Source organism: Seriola dumerili, unplaced genomic scaffold, assembly GCF_002260705.1.
Source record: "Seriola dumerili isolate Sdu_G_001 unplaced genomic scaffold, Sdu_1.0 BDQW01000138.1, whole genome shotgun sequence".
NCBI classification, from domain to species: Eukaryota; Metazoa; Chordata; class Actinopteri; order Carangiformes; family Carangidae; genus Seriola; species Seriola dumerili.
In genome coordinates, this window is record NW_019174393.1 from 1,098,203 (window position 1) to 1,116,963 (window position 18,761).

The 18,761-nt window shown below is 40.6% G+C and overlaps 1 protein-coding gene across 2 annotated transcripts; it reads right to left on the minus strand.

Moving 5' to 3' along the window:
• Nucleotides 1-519: 519 nt before the first annotated feature.
• Nucleotides 520-18,062, minus strand: prkcq (protein kinase C theta). Of its 2 annotated transcripts, XM_022749187.1 has the most exons (17): nt 17,728-18,062; nt 12,389-12,588; nt 10,664-10,724; nt 8,338-8,518; nt 8,210-8,241; nt 8,035-8,120; nt 7,472-7,601; nt 5,980-6,089; nt 5,475-5,604; nt 5,187-5,356; nt 4,255-4,428; nt 4,073-4,164; nt 3,663-3,725; nt 3,425-3,563; nt 3,033-3,221; nt 2,746-2,874; nt 520-1,601 (listed from the first exon to the last, which is right to left on the minus strand). In XM_022749187.1, the coding sequence occupies exons 1-17, from the start codon at nt 17,843-17,845 to the stop codon at nt 1,446-1,448; spliced, it is 2,160 nt and encodes a 719-aa protein (XP_022604908.1). In that variant the 5' UTR covers nt 17,846-18,062; the 3' UTR covers nt 520-1,445. The 2 variants fall into 2 exon arrangements, with proteins under 2 accessions (XP_022604908.1, XP_022604909.1); XM_022749188.1 differs by lacking the exons at nt 8,210-8,241; nt 17,728-18,062 and having other exon boundaries at nt 12,389-12,420.
• Between the last annotated feature and the right edge of the window lie 699 nt (nt 18,063-18,761).

Sequence of the window (18,761 nt, forward strand, 5' to 3'; positions counted from 1 at the left end):
ACACAGTTTAGCTTCAGCTTGTGCAGAAGCATTTTCTAGTTCATTATACTATTAGGATTATGGCAGGAAATAATTCCAAAAATAATAAAAAATAATCTACTGGTATTTATTGATATCTTCAATACTTTGGGTGGTATGATGGTGAAACCGGCATTTAATTTAATTCTATGTGATATTAAAAAGTCTTTAAAAGTTTGACAGAACTTAGTGAACCTTGCAGAGCACATACACATGAAACAGTCTACTCCACTTACACCACGTACAGGACTGTATGTCGTAAACATATTTTTTTCTTAAGTAAAACTGGTTGAGAGGTTTTCTCCACTTCTTAGTAAATTTCATTAACTTCGGAAAAAATATTTGTAAGAGAAATGTCAAGTGGAAAGACTGAGTTCTTTCTGTCAGCACCTCCCCCTCCACACTCAGTTTATCAGATGACTAATGCTACGCATAAACCAAAGTGTTGTTCTAGTCAGAAGAAAAACAGACAGCGGTCTACAAAAAACAACACACATTTTATTGTACATGATTCTGAACAATAAAAACTACAGTATGCAGGGATCTATCCAAGTAACAGCATCAATAAAAACACCTGAGGTACAATCAGAAAACATACATTAACAAAAAAAACCTGTAATTCACCTTTGCTACACAATAACAGCTCGATTCCAACAACAGTACAGTATGTCAACATGATTACTTAACAGTTATTTACACAACAAAGGGCCGTAACATCTGTACCAAAATGGAGGTAAACGACTCAGTATGCTATGGAATAAAACACAAAATAAAACAGGACAATAGATTTAATTGGTGTAACTAAATCTCTCGCAACTACGTTTGCTTTACTTGAAGACATGAACTTCATAAAGTATTATGAGGCACCATAAGTTAATTACAAGCACATTTTCTATTGATAAATATACCCTGATAAACACGGAAGCAAGTTTAGGGGTTGGATACTTTTAAGGGGGAAATCTATATGTAATTAATTACATGCTTTTAAAGTGAAAGGAATTGGTGAGTTATGATTTAAGCCTACACAGAATTGTCTAATTATATGTGAGGTATCATAATGGACTTCATGTATATTGTTAAGAGTCTTAGTTTAATCTTCTTTGCCTCTCTGTCTCAGCACAGATGTTTTGTTTTCTGGTTGTTTTTTTTTAAAGATTTGTGGATGTTTCTATTTTAAGTTTCAAAATGGAGAGAGACAGAAAGGACGTGCATCAAATATCGAAATATCGTGTCACAGTTGTGTTTGTGTGTGCCTTACACCCAGGACACACCCCCCTTTTAGTGGTCATCATCATGTTTATGGATACAGTTGAGATTTGTGACATTCAGCGTCTAAAGTCTCTGCAGTTTGATTGAACAGTTACAGTGAAGTGCTGGTTGTGACTGAGCGGCTTTGTTCGTTAGGTAGTAGGTTGTTGGTCAGGTGGTCAGCGCGCAATGCGAGCCATCCCCGGGTTAACGAAGGAGAAGTTTCTGAACATCGTCTGGTCAACGCTGTTGATGAGCGTCCGGTCGGCACATGACAGCCGAGGCTTCTCGTTGATGAACTCTTTGTCGAAGTTGCTGCAGTCGCTGGGCGACGACTGTGAGGGTAGAAGAAGAAAATATATTTTAATTTTTACAGGATATTGTTTACCTCCGCCATAAAAAGAACCAACTGTCAACTTGCTGCTTTCACATATGCATCATTAAATGAAAAGCTCAGTTAACGTTCAGGATTAGTGAAAGATTTTGGTTAACATTAGTATTAAACTATACAAATGCCATTATCTTTGTTTGTATCATAGAAATTCAAAGGTTATGTTTTCATTAATGTGTTATTTGTCAGCAGGATTACAGAAAAATGACTCAACCGATTTACACTGAACTTGTTGGAGGGGTTGGGTCACGGGCCAGGGAAGAACCCATTCAATTTTGGGGCAGATCCAGATCGTTTGTGCTAAATTTATAATATTTTTTCTCTTAAGTCTGGTTCATGTTGTTTGAATCAATTGAGTTCCTTCCTAATTGGTTTGCTGGTCACCTGCTGTCACCAGGATTATGCAAAAAGTACTGAACCAACTTGCACCAAACATGGTAGAGGAATTTCACTTAACTTTTGCAACCTACAGCATTTTTGTTCAGAAATTAGACATTTATGGTTGAGATCTATGGGTGTGGACAAGTGTAGTAGGATTGTTTGGCCTAACCCTAACCCTACCTTCGACATAGTACTGTTCCCTCTAAAAAGGTAAAATTCTCAAATTGATTGTTTTATCTGGGCAACAGTCCAAATCAGAAGATATTTATTTGATAATGATATAAAAACAGAAAAATATGAAGTGCCTTAACTAGACCAGTAATCCTTATTTTTTAATATATTACTTATGATTTCATCCAGATGTTGCACACATTTTTGTGTAAACAAGAGTCTCTGTTTTTCATGGTATTTCAATGCTGCTTCTCAGTATGTTTGTTTCATTAAATGAGTTTCCTCTGGAACTGGGTGTGGCAACAATATGCAGAAGAGACAGAAAGTCAAACTGAAAAGCATAAAATCCATCTTGTTATATTTGCAAACAGGTCTACTGCAGCCAAGAGGAAAATCAGGCCCTTCTAATTTAGATCCCTTTTAGTCATGGTTATGGGTGGGTCAAAACTCAAGCTTGAACAAATTCAAACTCGCATGTAATGTCTGTGTGTTTTTGGGTTAGACTGTAGCCTGTGAACAGACCCGGCTGTACTTACTAAGGTTGGCCTGAAGGGTGGCGCCACTTGCCGTTGCTCCAGGGAGATCCAGTCAGTGCTGCTGAAGAAACTGTGCTGCCTGATGTTTCCTTTTACTCCCAGCCTCTCTTCAGGCTCTCTGACAAACAGCTGCAGCACAGATGCACCAGAGCCAAGGTTAGATACATGACATACTCTAGTAAACCCTTTCTTTCAGTATTTTTTATCCTATTCTTACAGGGAGTTACAGTTTGAAGATGCAAAACCCAAAGGTCAACCAGCACTTTTGAGCACACACAGCGCCTGACCTTGACTAAAATGTCCTTGGCGTCTTTGGTGAGCCAGCGCGGGTAGATGGGGTTGTCCGTCCGTATGGACTGAAACAGCTCCTCTTCGTCTCGGCCGTGGAACGGAGACTGACCGATCAGCATCTCGTACAGCAGTACTCCGAACGACCACCAGTCCACCGAGCTGTTGTACTTCTGACCCAGCAGGATCTGATACACAATCACACAAGTAACACAAGTTAAACCAATGCAACCTAAGAAAATGTAAAGAGAGCTACTCGGGAAAGGATATTTCTAATCCAAACACCTGTTGCGATATCACCGATTCATTGGTGTGTAGACCGACATGCTCAGTGCAGTGGTGTTGATTTATCCTTTAATCTACAATACTGAACAAATGAGCGCACAGTCACCTCAGGGGCAATGTAGTCCGGCGTCCCGCAGAAGGTGGAGGTCCGCAAGTCTTCCTGCATGTTCTCCTTACACATGCCAAAGTCCGCTATCTTTATATGGCCCTCCGAGTCCAACAGCACATTGTCCAGCTTCAGGTCTCTGCAGAGGAACAGGAGGACGAAGGGAGAAGAAATCAGGAAGCAGTTCTCAGTTTGGTTTTCTGGATTGTGTAGAATTATACCAAACTTGAGACTCCACCTGTAAATGATTCCTTTAGAGTGCAGGAACTGGAGCCCACAGATGATCTCAGCTGCATAGAAGCTGCAGACAGAGGAAAACATGGAGTGTGTTACTGCATCTCCTCCCTCACTACCATTTCTCCACCCATCAAGTAACTCAGAAGAGGAGAGAAAAGTGAAAGAAAGTTGTATTTAAAGACAAATTTGTACTATTTAAAACAGAAATGTAATAGTCCATCGCCTAGTATCACCTTATTTTCTTTCTTTATTTGTAACAGAAGAAAACAACAACAAGATGCAGCGAATGTGAAAACAATCGACAAAGATGTTCACTGAAGTGATGCACCACACCTCGACTCCCTTGACATCAGTGACTGCGTTACGTTTTGCGTTAATATTGGATGTTGTGGCTTTGGGCTGGATACATACGTGGCTCTTTGCAAGTCGAACTTGTGGCAGCTCTGGATGTGGAACATCAGATCCCCTCCGTTCAGATACTCCATCACAAAGAACAGGTTCTCCTGGATGCAGAAAACGCAGATATGTCAGAGGTGTGGAGGGGTTGGAGTGAATGTCTACGGACGAGCTCTGAACATCTAAATCCTCGTTACCTTGGTCTGAAAGGTGCAGTAAAGGTGCGTGAGGAAAGGATTCTCCCAGGCTAAAGACAGGACCCTCCTCTCCACCATAGTGCACTCCACATCATCATCCATCAGCACCACGTCCTTTTTCAGAGCCTTGACTGCAAAAAACTGGCCTGTCTTTTTCAGCTCAGCTAGAAACACCTGGAAACACAGCAAGAACATCTGAAAACCTGCTGACAGTTTGACATCCGCCAACAGAGGTTATGTTTTTTGACTTGCTGTTTGGCGGTTTGTCAGCAAAAAGTAATGAAGTGATTTGCACTGAACTTTGTGGAAGGAAGGTGCGTGAGCCAGTGACGAACCCGTTTCATTTTGGGGCAGTTTCAGATCATTTGCTCTGAATTTGAATTTTTTCCTCTGAAGTTTGACATTTGCACTGGCGGAGCTCTGAGTGCCTTTCTTATTTCTCACTCTCTTCCTGTTGCCCACTCACTTAATGTCCCCCTTATGCTGATAATAACCACTGCTGTCAGAGCAGCAGGTCTGTGGTTTTTCTGTGGAAACACGCTGCACAAACAAGTGTAACCACAATTCTTACAATGTGCTTTATGAAATGTTAATGAGAATGACTAGAATATCATTCTTTGATGGGTGGAAACTAGTGGAAAAGGTGTTTCCCTGAAGTTGTCTATTATTTCTTAGCTATAACATATTCCTATAAACAACACTGCAATAATCTAACAACTAATCATCTCATACATCTGGACATGTTTTATATGTATAGTTTGTTCTTTCCTCTAAAACAAATGATGCAGAAAATCTAACACCGTGAAATGCCGAATATTTAACCTCAATGTTTTTTTTTGTTGCAGCTACTTTTTGCATTATGTTGCTCAGGTCTGATGTCAGTCCTGTTCTGTGCTTTGCTTTTCTTCTGTGAATCAGATCATCTCCAGTACCTTGCCAAAGCTGCCCTTCCCCAGCATCTTGTGCAGGACAAAGTCATCGACGCTGAACTTGGGTTGGTGATCCTTCCGTGGGACGGCGTACAGAGGCTCCTCTTCTCTCAACGCCACGGTGACCGACCTGCTGCCGTCTGTTGGTCCCTCCCATGAAACACCCTGCACATCTGCGACAACAGGCATGTCAGAAAAACACACGCAAAGTAAACCAGAGCGTGTTATTAAAAAAAAAAACTGAGGAAATGAACAGGTGTGACGGGAAGGAAGACTTTAGAGTTTGCGTACCTTTGTTTGCAGGTGTAGCCGTGGCCGGTAGACCCATTATTAACCCGGACGGAGCTCGGACCACTCCAGGCTGGCCAACACCTACTGGACCTTCTCGACCAATGATTTCAGATTCTCTGGTGCTTTTTGCCTGAAGGTTAAAGGTAGGAACAGTGATCCAACATTTACTTTCATAGAATATGTTCAGCCTTTAACAAAGTTTTTTATTTTTCATTTTTAACTTTGAGACACTAAAACTCTAAAATCCACAACCGGTAAAATGAACAATTTAACAGAACACCTTACAACCCTATTAAACTTTTCATGCTTAGATTACGGTAGAACTTGAATCGAATAAGTTTTAAAGGTAAATCAATCACACAAATCAATGTAAAAGAGAGAAAAATGCTTGATTTGGACTCAAAAAGACCCCTGGGTTGTATTAAATTAGTTTCCAAAGAAGCAATTCCACAAAATGCACAAAGATTAAACATTTTTAAAAGGACAGAATATATTTGCATCTTACCTGCTGTTTGCTCTCGATGATGGCCAGAGCTTCAGCCATCAGTTTCTGGTTGACCCCACAGAGGTTGGCTACTTTCTTCTGACATTTATGATGGACGTTCATGCCACACTCTGCACAGAAAACACAGTTCACCATGTAATAACACTAAAGCCGTTTGGACCTGTTACAGAAATGACGCTATTTAATAAACTTTGCTCATGTGAAGAGGGAGGAGTCGAACCAAATTAATGATGCATTATCCTCCAGTTCAGAATAAGTCAAAGGATTAATCCACAGTAATATATTGCATAGTCTACTTTTGCTACAGGCAGATGTATAATACACTTTACTCATCATACCTCCACATATTGTTTCATATTATGTTGCAATAATGTTTTAACGAGGTAAGACAAAGCAAGATAAAGAACATTACTCTCTTAGTTGGCTTAAACAGCTTCTTCATTTTTTCCTCTTGTTGTTGTCTCATGTGTTCTTCACATATTGAGTGTGTACCAGCAACAACACAACTCACACCGCCTCGCACACACTTGCGTGTTGGCTCGAGATTAATTTCACATGGAACGCTATATTTCCCACCTGCTGCTGCAGCAGCTGCGGTTTGTTTCTGTCCGATCATCCAACACATGCAAAGAATTCGGTGAATATTTCTGACCAGAAATGTGGCAGCTGTTGGGGAGCATCATGTTAGGACTTCATTATCAGAGCAGGAAAGTATCTATTTTCCAAATCTGGCGTTTTGGAATTTTTGCAAATAAACCGGGGGGATTGGAAAAATAAATCCATCCTCTGTCTTTTCCTCTGTGGATCTTTTGGAAGAGGGATTCCTCCCCTGTTGCTTTCTGTCTGAACTGAGGCTCTAAGGACTGAAGATGCTGTATTCTGTGCAGAGACTTAAGCCCTTTGATTGATTGATTTTGGTCTATGTGAATAGAATTTCCTTGAATTGACTGGACTGCACAGGCCAGCTGCAGCACACACCGGGCCAATGTAAACTTACTTTATTTATAACTTTTTATCTTTTAAATTTCTTTTTGTTTGTTTTTCTAATTCTTCGTTTTACTCGTATTGTTGTGGTCATGCAGATCTGATCACAATGCAGTTACACCCTGCGTTTTTCCCGATCTGGATACAGATCACATTTTAATACCAGGTGTAAATGGCATCTTGGATTATCTGAAAAGTTTAGAGTAGTAGAAAAAGTTGCTGTTTTGGATTTCCCAGCATAGTGATGTTATATGTAAGATATCTGTTATTACACTAGATATTTCCAGCTGTTTCTTCCCCAATGATTACACACAGAAACCTGCAGCTACGTCAGTCAGATTGTAAACTCTGCTGCGCTGTAATGTACACAACGAAAATCCGACAGCAATAATTATGAGCTTTTCCTTCATGAGGTGCTGACGTCTCTTGCGTTAACACAAAGAGAGCTGTGACCTTTAAGTCCAGTATCTCAACACGACACAGAAATCATAAAACTCCCGCCTCTCACCCTCACATTTGAGCCCCTGCTTGGCGAGCCCCCACAGCAGAGTCCCACAGTGTTCACAGAAGGTGGGGCTTTTGTAGTTATAGACTTTAAACCTGTGCGGCATGTCGATCTTGAAGCGTTCCTTGTGGATCTGCAAAACACAGTGAGCAGACAGAGCGTCATACACCTTGAGGATGGGAGGGCCTAGTCGCTAACAGGCTTGCAAGACCTTAGGACAGAAATGAACAGGAGCACTTCCTGTATCCAGACAGTGGGAGGCAGGTCTGACGTTTCTACCGTGTATTACAACAGCAGGTTTTTTTTGCATGCACACTCTTTGGGATTTATTAACTCAGCAGGCATGTGGCTCAGGAGGAAGTGAAACAAGAGCGAGAAGATGAAAGCGGCAAATGAGACAAGACGGGGAGCGTCTGGTGTAAATGATATCTCTGCATGAGTAGACTGCTTGATTAGTAAGCATTATAACCACAAGTTTTACAAATCTTTTACACATACCGTGTCAGCAACCACCAAGTTCAACTACGGTTGCTCGGAACAGAGAGTGCACTGTCATAGAGACTTACCATCGTTTCTTTGCTGTTTATGGCCGAGCCGGTGCATTTGGCAATGACTTTGTCTATGCATTTTTTGTGGATAGCTGCATTGCACTCTAAAAAAACGCAAACATGAGAGGGTCAGACACATCATCAAGCATCATTAAAACCCCAATATACCAGCGGAAAATAAACCGACACTTACGTCTGCACTGGTAACCCTGCTTGTTAAGCCCCCTGCAGTGGAGAAAAAACAGGTGACATGACTAATGCAACGACAAGGAAAATGACTAATTTGGTGATTTTTTTTGATATCTGTAGTCGGTCGCGTACCAGACAAACTCTTTGCAGACGGAGCAGAAGGTTGGCTGTGGGAAGAATGTGGCGCTGAATTCATGACATTTGACGACGTGCACTTTGGCCTGTTTGATGGCACCGCGTCGCTGATGGAGGGCGAACAGACCGTCTTGCTCCCGTTCGGACTCGGGGTCTCCCTCGGTCTGACCTGCAGCATCTGAAACACATCGTACGACCTTTTATTTAAAAAATGCAAAAGACGGAAGATGTTGTTGAGCTCAGGTTACTGAGTGATTACTTACTGACAAGAAGGTTTCACACTTGGGTTTCTCACCTTTTCTGGGCCGAGAAGTGTTTCTTACCAGCAGTATATCTCAGTTTCATTTTCAATAAAGAGTTAATTTATACCGATTCGTATGGATGAGACAGTCCCACACTTCATAATCCGGATTTATAATCTTTACAGTTTAACACACAAAAACTTTGCTTTTCATTTCATGAAACAGTGAGAGTGTAAACACTGAAATTATTCGGTAAATTGCAAAGTTTCATACTAAAACCACTGCAGCAATGTTTCAAGTGTGAGAAAATAAAGCTATAAACTTTAATGATTGGACAAATTGGTAAAATATATTATTAGTTCATCTTTACACCACTACATTATGACATGCTGCTCTTATTACTCTAGGTGTGTTTTGGTCTGAACGTTGTCAAATCTCTTGACTCTATCTGGAAACCCCGACATTAAAAGAATACTTCACTTATTTTTCCAAGAGGTGAGATGAGAACATCGGTATCAGTCTCGTTTTCTGTGCATCGAGCTCGAAGTAGGACTTTGGACATGCCTAGCGTAGCTTAGCATAAAGACCGTAGGCGGCTGGAAACAGCTAGCTATGCTAATGCCAACCAGGACCTTGTTATCTGTTTCATTTACACGCTGTATGTTGTTTGTTAAACTCTTACACCAACCGCAGCGTCTTACAGCTATATCACAGATAGCCAGATACAGTCCATGAGTGCAGGCACAAGAGTGTCAAACCTGGCAACCTTGCTGTTATGAACAGACTTTGGGATGCTGTGTGCATTATGTTATTAAGTTTTTGTGTATCTTAATGCACTTAAGTGTATCTGTATAACTGTGGTTTTAGTAGTTAAATTGCAACTACAGTGTATGCATTCGTTTAGCAAGAAATTTGCATTAACATTAAAATCAATCTATTCCTGACTTTTTAAATTTTGAATCCTAATATTGTTTTATTTATTGTTTGTTGCCATTTATTTCCCTTTGTATCGTCATCAACGATCTGCAGGGCCGCGACTGTTGGTTGCCAAGAAATAGTTCCAACACACAACTTCCCCTCAAGCTCAGTGCTAAACACAGATGGTTACACTGATGTCAGGCAGAGAAAGACAGAAACTAAGTATTAAAGAAGAAAGGAGTGTGTGTCCGTTGGAGCACAGTTACATAATTTGCCTGATTATGACGAAAAGTTGAACATCATGCGTGTTCCCATGTAGTCGAGGAGGAAGTTGCACGGATCAAACTGTCACGGTTCACCAGTCGCTCTGCCACCTGTTATTCTGAGCGGTGATTTCCTATTAGCAGGCTCTAAATATAGGAAGGTGAGGTGGCCTCTTCCTTTTAGTTCTCGCTGACTTCTCAGGCCTTGGCGTCGTGTTAATGTCAGGATAGCACCCGGTGAAAAGGATCCAACACAAAGCGAACGTGCAGTGCTGAGAACCGGCAGAGGGTCAGAAGTTTTATTTTTCGTTTGGGAAAAAATTGATTTAGGTGCATTAAAACACACAAAGGGTGTGGTACAGGCTTTTGATTTCTCACTTTTATGATCATTAACTATATTTATTCAGTATTTCAACCTGAGAAAATCAAAATATTCACTCAAATATCTCAAAACTGTCAAATTAAAGTGTTTAAAAGAATAAAATGTGGAAAAGTGGGGGCTATAAATGTTTTTTCTTGACAGCGATTCCACATAAAATTCCATAAAATCAGTAGCTGCCAGTTTGAAAAACCTGACTTTTGTCAAAAATGTTGTATGCTGCTCAGGAAATGATGCATTTTCTTGTTTCTGGAAGCAGCAACAATTTACTCAGAATAAGTTTTAAAAAAAAAAGACTTGGTTGTAGACGTGTCATTTCTAGGAAGATGCAAGAAACATTTCCTTTTTTCTAATTCTTTTTTTTAAGACTTTCCAAACCTTGGAAGTTCAGATCATAAAGAAAACTATCTCTTATTTTCACTTTCTGCATTTGCTCGTAGTTTTTGCTCGTAGTTCCAGCTAAGCCCTGCGTCTTACATTATATTGCATTATATTAGCGCTGGAGGGTTTGACCCACTCACCACTTTTCTCCAGGAAATATCTGGCCTCCATCAGCAGGCGACCCTGTGGCTTCAGCTCCAGCTGAAACAGAGAGAACGACAAAAGAAAAACTGAGACAGACGTAATGTCTTAGAAACACAACCTCATGAGAAAAATTTGTAGTGAGAAAAACGCTGAAAATAAAAAAGGGAAGTGTGTTGATTCAGAATGATGATGCATCAACTGATGCCGGAGAAACAGAGCATGTCATGCTGTTTGGCCTCACTGAGACAGACAGACTGTCCCAGACTAGGGAGGAAACTCAGCACCAGATTGTGTTTGACTTTATTCATCCATTTATTTTTGCTTCTTTGTTAGTTTTGGTAGAAAAGACATTTGGCGTCTGTTGTCACTAAGTTCTTTCCAGGGGAAAAAAAAAAATCTCTGGTAAACAACAAGTGCTGTGTTTTTCATTTCTGGTTAATTAAAAGTAAAAAGAGAAACTGGGGACAGTCTGGTGCATTCTGGGATAAAAAAAAATAGAGGGATAAGATACATGGACAGTTTTCATCTTAATTTACAAGCGCTATTTGTAAGTTTTGCTAGTGCTACCTAGCTAATGTTAGCATCAACAGCTGTTTAGTTACGAATCTTGGAAAGTGCTCCAGCCAATGTTGCATTTACAAGACGAGGTCATAATACGACCTCTGAGCAGCGCTACCTTTTCAGAGCAGACTGGACGCTACAGTGACTCGGTATCGGAAAGTGACGACAGTCCGACTGGGGCTCCAAACAGCTCCATAAGTATGATTCGTTTTTAGATCAACAATCATGACATAAATCGTGAATTCCTTTTAATCGCTCATTAATTATGTTCTTACCATGTAATAATTATCTTTTGTCATCTCATAACAAGCGCCATCTTATGATCCCATAATTGTTATGGTGTAAACGAGGGTGTGGTGTAAACCGGGGGCTGATGATCCCGAGATCACAAGTACACACACAGTACAGGTCATATATAAGTTATAAATAATAATAACAGTAATTATTTAAATATAAATAAATTCCTACCCTGGCACTCTGTGCAAATTTAATCAATAAAAAAATCTAAAACAAAACTGCCAGTACAGGTTTTCTTCTCACAGTAGATTTTTTAAGTCTCAGAGTGGAAACACGGGTGTAGCTAGAAATTGAACTGGCTACCTGCCAGTAAGGTGTTGCAGTTTGAGGATGCAGACTTACTGACTCATATATCTTACTAAGACACATGTCAGGCATCATCAGTGTTATTAATTACACCTGTCCTTTTTCCTGCTGGGACATTTCAAAGGGCTTTAGAAAAGCAGTTTTGTGGGTGGTGCAGCGCAGGCGATGATGCTTGTACCAGCTACAATTACCACCTCATTGTCGTCCCCCTCCACCAACCAGTCAAGCTGCAGTTAACATCAGTGCCTGTCCAGACTCATTATTTACTGAAGACTTAGAAGGGTCACAGTGACCTTTGACCTTTGACCACCAATTCTGAATCAGTTCATCCTTGAGGTTAAGTAATGGGATTACTGATTTATCGTCCTCACGAGAACGAACCTGAGAACATAATGTCTCGGCCTCAGCTGTTAATGGACACAGTAGTTTTTTTTTTTATGTCTTTAAGGCGGATTTACCTCTTTTTAAACATTTGGTCTTTTGACCCAAAAATGTGTCTGCCCATCTGGACTCAGCCAGAATAGTCAAACAGCCCGGTCTGTGGACGCCGCACTAACCCAGATCTCCAGCTTGCCGTTCTCCTTCTTGCAGCGTGCCGCCAGCGAGTCCAGAGCCACCGTGGCCTCAGACTTCAGCTCCGCCGTCCGGTCCTTCACCATCACGTGCATGATGCGACCGCGATGGATGTGGGCGTCAAACGTGGTGCTCCACGGCGGGTACATGGTGGGCTTCTTCTGCTTGTACACTTGGCCCTTCTCTGTACAGCAACAACAAAAGACATCGCTTTATTTACAGGACTGTTCTTCACTTTGGTTTGTCTCAGCAACAGACAGGAGAATAAGATGAAACTAAAGCTGCACAGAAATTTTCACTTTGACTTTCACTTTAATACCTAGAAATCCTGTGTGTCAGCAAATGTAATTTCTCACTGTTCCTGGCAGGAAACAAACGGTGGACTGGTAGCTCTTATTCCTCTGTGCCAGAGAGCTCCATTGTTGTCCAAACCATATTAAAAACATAAACGCGAAGTAATCTGCCAGTGAAAATAGTCCCCGACAAATGGCACTATTTCCTCTTGTTTCAGCAGTTGTTATAAACTAGTGTGTTTTGGGAAATGAATGAGCCTTTTGATGAGATCATTATTATTATTTGTGACCTGTTTTAAAGATTCATCAGTATGAGCAAATGGGACAGGAAAAGTATTGAGATAATAATATGCTGTTAGCTTTGGTCTTGTTATGGCATTTGTTGACAATAACTGAAGTATAGAATATCGCAATCCATATCCTTCAAGCATTTAACTCACAGATTTGGATAAATAACATCCGGATGATTTCCTGCCAGTGTCGGAAACCGAAACCAGGAATTAATCCGGGTAAATGGGATGAATGTGCAGGATATCGCTCTCAGTGGAATAGATGCTCTTTAACAGCCTCATACTGTGATTTAAAGATAAATCCTTGACTTGCTTTTAGTTCAAATGTGTCATACATTTAGATTGCATTGCATGAAGTTGAACATATGCGCAGACCTTTAAGATTATCATCTTATAGAGTTGAGATTTTCAGTCTCTATCACACGGCCAGGGAAATAAAAAAAAGACCATCCTGGCCTTCGTAATTGACATCTGCTGATTTGTTTTTTTCCTCTGCAATAACATCCCATATATCCACTTACATAACCACCACATGCCATCCTGCTGCCTCAACAATAAAGCCCGCTAAGCTTTTTACTCTCAAAGTGATCTGCGGCCTTCTCCATCAACAGCTCATCGCTGGTCTGTCCACCGTCCCTGCCAGCTGCCATCTGTGCTGGTTACAGCAACCAGAGAGGAAAATATGTCTCCACAGACACACAAGCTACATCTGACTTTGTGTGTGCGTGTGTGTTTTTTTTTTTTTGTTAAAGAAAGTTTCCTTGCAAAGTTATGCAAAGTGAGAAGTGACATGGTTTGGTGTCAGCCAGCACTCAGTCAGTTCCTGTGTTATTCTTTGAAAAAGGACTATGGTGGCGTGTAGACGTGAGTGTGCTCTCGTGTCTCTGCGGCGTCAAGTGAGTTTACATTTATGGAGACATTAAATAAGGTTTTGTTTGAGAGTTTAAATTCAAAGTCATTGTAATATGCTTTCATCTAAAAACTGTCTGGTATGTTTTAAACCTGAGCTCCACGGCCTTGACTCAGCTGCTCTGCCACATTTAAATAGTTCACTGAAGGTGGAAGTTGACAAAGAATGGCCCACTGTTTGACCACGGAGACGAGCTGTTGGAAGAGGATTTTCCACTAGCCCAGGGGGATATAGCTCATATTACCACAACAACAGAAAAAAAAAGGAAATGGTGCTAAAAAGAAGTTTGAGCAATTACAGAGCAGAGGCAAAGGGCTTGTGTAAAATGTTGTTACTGTTACTGTAACTGTAACTACTGCTTAATCACTGTTGTCTTTCGTCTCTTTTGTCAGTGGCTGACATGTTCCTTCATCACAAACTACTTTATTTTAACTGCATCCCACACACACCGTCCTGATGCCAGAAATACTCAGTGGAGCACCAAATGTGTATTAATCCACCGCTAAAAATAGTCCCCAACAAGTTAACACTCTTTCCTCTTGATTGAGTAACGTTTGCTACGAGCTACAGCTGATTAATTCTGTGATTAGCTTTTCTTTCCTAATCGTCTTAACTTTGATTTGGAAAAAAAAAAAAAAATGCTAATCACAGTTTCCCAATGTATAACAGCTTCAAATAGCTTGTTTTGTTCCCTGTTTATAAAATTAAAAACAACCAAAAAAAGATATAGTTTCAAAGATGTACCTTTGTGTATTGATGTGTATTAATCCACCACTGAAAATGAATACTCTTCCCTCTTGTTTGAGTAACATTTGCTACAAATTAAAGCTGTTTAAGAAGTGAAAGCTGTGATTAGCCAATAATGCTAATCTTAGCTGTTTCTTAGCACGGTTTCCCAAGGTATAACTACTTCAAATAGCTTGTTTTGTTTTCTGTTTATAAGATTGAAACTATATATTTGTGAGCTGTTTTTAAAGATGTACTTTTGGTAGGAGCCAGTGAGCTAATCCGCCGCTGAAAATAGCCCCCGACAAATTAACACTCTTTCCTCTTGTTTGAGCAACGGTTTCTACAAGCTACAGCTGTTTTAGCAATTAATGCCGGTATTAGCAAAAAATGCTAATCTTAGCTGTGTCTTAGCACAGTTTCCCAAGGTATAAAGACTTCAAATAGCTTGATTTGTTTCCTGTTTATAAGATTGAAACTATATATTTGTGAGCTGTGGTTTTAAACTTGTACATCGTTTGGAAGGAGCCAGTGGGTTTGTGGAAGAGAAGACAAAGTATTGATCTGTTGGTTTTGTTCCTAACGTGATTTATGGACAGTAACAAAGATATGAAATACACCAGCCAATAACCACTGTGTTCACTTGATACCTCAATGCATAATATTATTTCAATGATAATATTTACTATTTTAGGCCCTAGTAAACCTCATTCTACTGCAATAGACAGGAGCGGTTGAGACGTTGACTTTTGGCTTTAACTGAACTTTGATTCTTTCACTATTTCTGAAAACAAAAACAGAGTCTTTTTAAACAGAGTCTTTTTAAACGATTCAGTTCTGCGTACGACTCGTGCTTGGCAGAGTGAAAAAAAGAGCCTGAGCACTTCAGAGGAAAGCTGTTTATCGCCGCTTTCCATCACTTTTATTTGAAGATGAAATCAGCTGCAGCGAGCCAAAATGCCTGATGGGAGATGTCTTGATGCTTTTTATTTTAATTTGTTTTTTTTGTTTTTTTTTAATCCATCCTGGAAGTTTCTCATCATCAGCTACTAATTTCACAAACTCAGCATGGTGCCAGTGAGCAATGTGTCCGTCAGAAACACTGAAACACTCAGCTCCTGTGATGCACAGTAATGTCCTGCTGGTAAAAACCCACTGCTGCTTATTGTTTCTTTTTAATGCTCTTCATATTTTAAGATGTTGACAGTCTTCGTGACGTTTATCTGAGGTAAAATAAAATGAAACTAAACGACATCGTCCCTCCAGTGTAAATGAAATACACACATTCACAGAGTCTTCCTCTGCTGCCTCGCAGGACCGGCCTTGTGGTTTCGTTTTGGGTTTTTTTTTTACACAGAAGGAGGAAAAGAAACATCAGAACGCTCCTCTTTCCTCTCAGTGACACATTCATTGTTTTTTCTGGCTCTATCCTGAACCAGTGGTTAAAGATAGCCAGATGCAGAGCAGAGATATCTGCTGTGAGTCCGCTATCGCGCTGGGAAGTTGTGACATTGGAAGAGAATCAACAACCACAATGAAGACCTTTTTTTTTTTTCTTTTTGTTTTAAAAACATGGAGGATATGGAGGCGTAGTATTTGGACCCAATCGCATTTACAGTGCTGCCTTTTATCTGCTGTTGAATTCTTTTGCACACATCAGTCCAGATGTGTGGAGCCGGCCATCCTACACCTCAGACTCCCTCACAGTATTACACACAGTAGATATTTACTGTCTTTGTCGTCTTACAAGCTGTTTAAGTTCTTTCTTTTTTGTTCTTTTTTTTTTAGGTGAAACTCACAATAACCGACTCTCTAAGAGAATATCTAAAGCTGATCTGTGTGACTCATGTTTGATTTAGTTTTGTGACAGTTTCACACACTAACCTAAGGTCAAACAGAGGCTAAAAATAAACATACTACTTCACCATTTCTATATTTATTCATGACACCCACTGTTGCTGCTTTGCTGATCCTAAACGCATCACTTCCTGGGTGGCAGAGCAACTTTTTTTCCTTTTTTCTGAGAAAGATCCAGTGAACATACCGCGCGGCGCTGACAGGAGCAAACGCAAAAGCTTTAACTGGAATTAATGTAGAGTGAATATTTTGTGTTGTCAATCTGTTCAAATGTAATAAATGTGTTAAAATGAATTGTAAAGAAATTATAATTTATAGAAATTAAACTCTATTCTTTGAAAGTGTTGAAAAGACACTGAAACACAGTTAAAGTTGAAGCTGCATCTGTTATTTTCCTGAATAACTGATAATTGTTTTGACTAGAAAATGTCAGAAAATAGCAAAAAAAAAAAAATGCTAATCACAGTTTCACAGTTGCCAAGGTAACAACTTCAAATAGCTTGTTTTGACCGACCATCAGTCCGAAACACAAAAATACTAATTTAACTACCATGTGAGATGAAGAAAAAAATGATCAAATTAGGAAATGTGTCAAAAAATTGATTATTTAAGTAGCTGCCAATTAATTTTTTGTTGAAACTGATTAACTGACAGATTGTGTCAGCTCCGGTTTTTAAACCAATGACGCATCCAAACCCCGGATGACACCGTCACCACAACTGATTATATTTACACACATACTTGTGCCAAGACGCCTCATTGGATCGTTTCATTATAGGTGAATGTTTTGCTACAGGCAGCCGGTGTGCTGCTGTCTGCATCAGTGCCACAGTCGACACGTATCTAATCAATAATCAGCACATTAGAGTAAGACGACGCTGACGAGGCCACAACTGGATGTCAATAAAAGGCCAACGAGGGCAGAGATGTTGGTCTAACCCTGGTGACATCACCTGCACTGGTGAAAAAGTTACTCTGCAAACAGATTAGTCAGCCAACAATTCTGATCATCCATTAGTTGTTTCAGATAAAAGTGAGAATTCACAGCATTTCTCTGTTTTTATATCAATATACAAACTGAATGTCTTTGGGTTTTGGGACATTTAAAGATGACGCCCTGGGCTCTGGGACTATTTCATAAACTTAATGATTAACTGATAATATAAAATAATCATTCGGTGCAATCTAATCACTATAACCAGCGATATAACCTCAGTGTTGTTGATAAACCCGGCCACGTCACTAACCTGTGTCGATGGCCTCCTTCATGTGGACGGCACAGTATGGGTCCAGCACCTCTTCATGGTAGGCCAGACTGGGATCCATCTCGAATTTGGAGAAGCCGATCCGCAGGAAAGGCGACATGGCTGCGGACTCTCTGACCCCAACTCAGATATCCACAAAAAAAACAAAAAAACCCCCCAAAAAAACCCTCCAGGAAACTGTGATGTTGACGCCGTCTTTACGAAGCAGCTTGAGATTTTTCTTTTCTCAGATTTATTTCGGAAGCAGCTTCTGGGTCGCCGTCAGCCACCTTTCCTCCACTGCAGCACTTGCCGACTGCCTCTTTTCCTCCAGAGGAAAGATGGGGCTGGCAGGCAGGCAGGCAGGCAGGGGGGGTTGGGGGGGTGGGGGGGGGAGGACCCAGAGGAGGAGGCTTGCTGTTTTCCGCCCTTGACGCTTTTTACACAACCTGTGAGAGGAAGAGAGAAAGAGAGAGATTTTCAGCAGCCACGACGTGGTAACCACATGAGCTGAGTTTCCCCACCAAACTTAAAACTTTCGTCTGCTCCAGCTGGCTCTCAGAGACGAGCGTTAAACTAAATCGGCAAGAAAACTTCTCCCGGTTTGGACAAAGTGTTCACTGTGTGTGTGTGGGTGGAAGATGTTTGTTGTTGTTCCCAACTTAAAGCGAGATAACAAAGCTGCCTCCTCAACCTCAATGCAACTAAAAAAAACCACCCGTACCCTTCAGGACTTGTAAACACCAGCTGTCACACTTGGCTGAGCCTCGTAACAGCAGCTTGTAAAAATAAAATCAGCTAAAAAATATTCTTCTTTCGTGGGATCAACTGTGAGAAGAACTACAGTAGCACACTGCAGCAGGTTTGATGGCAAGAGACTCGGGGACGGTCGATGTGATATTTGAGGCCTGCTGGAGAGCCGGCTGTGTGTGTGTGTGTGTGTGTGTGTGTGTGTCCCAGTGGTGGCGACCAGGCTCAGGGGTGACTATTAATAGAGTTGAAATACTAAACGAAGATCAAGAATATGCGAGTCTGCA

What these genes read in the sequence shown, in the direction of transcription:
- prkcq (XM_022749187.1), bottom strand. Translation starts at nt 17,845, where the DNA reads ATGTCGCCTTTCCTGCGGATCGGCTTCTCCAAATTCGAGATGGATCCC. An exon ending in ACGGCAAGCTGGAGATCTGG is followed by an intron (nt 10,725 to 12,388) that starts GTTAGTGCGGCG and finishes TCTCTGTTTCAG; the next exon opens with CTGGAGCTGAAGCCACAGGG. An exon ending in GTCTGCAAAGAGTTTGTCTG is followed by an intron (nt 8,242 to 8,337) that starts GTACGCGACCGA and finishes TCTCCACTGCAG; the next exon opens with GGGGCTTAACAAGCAGGGTT.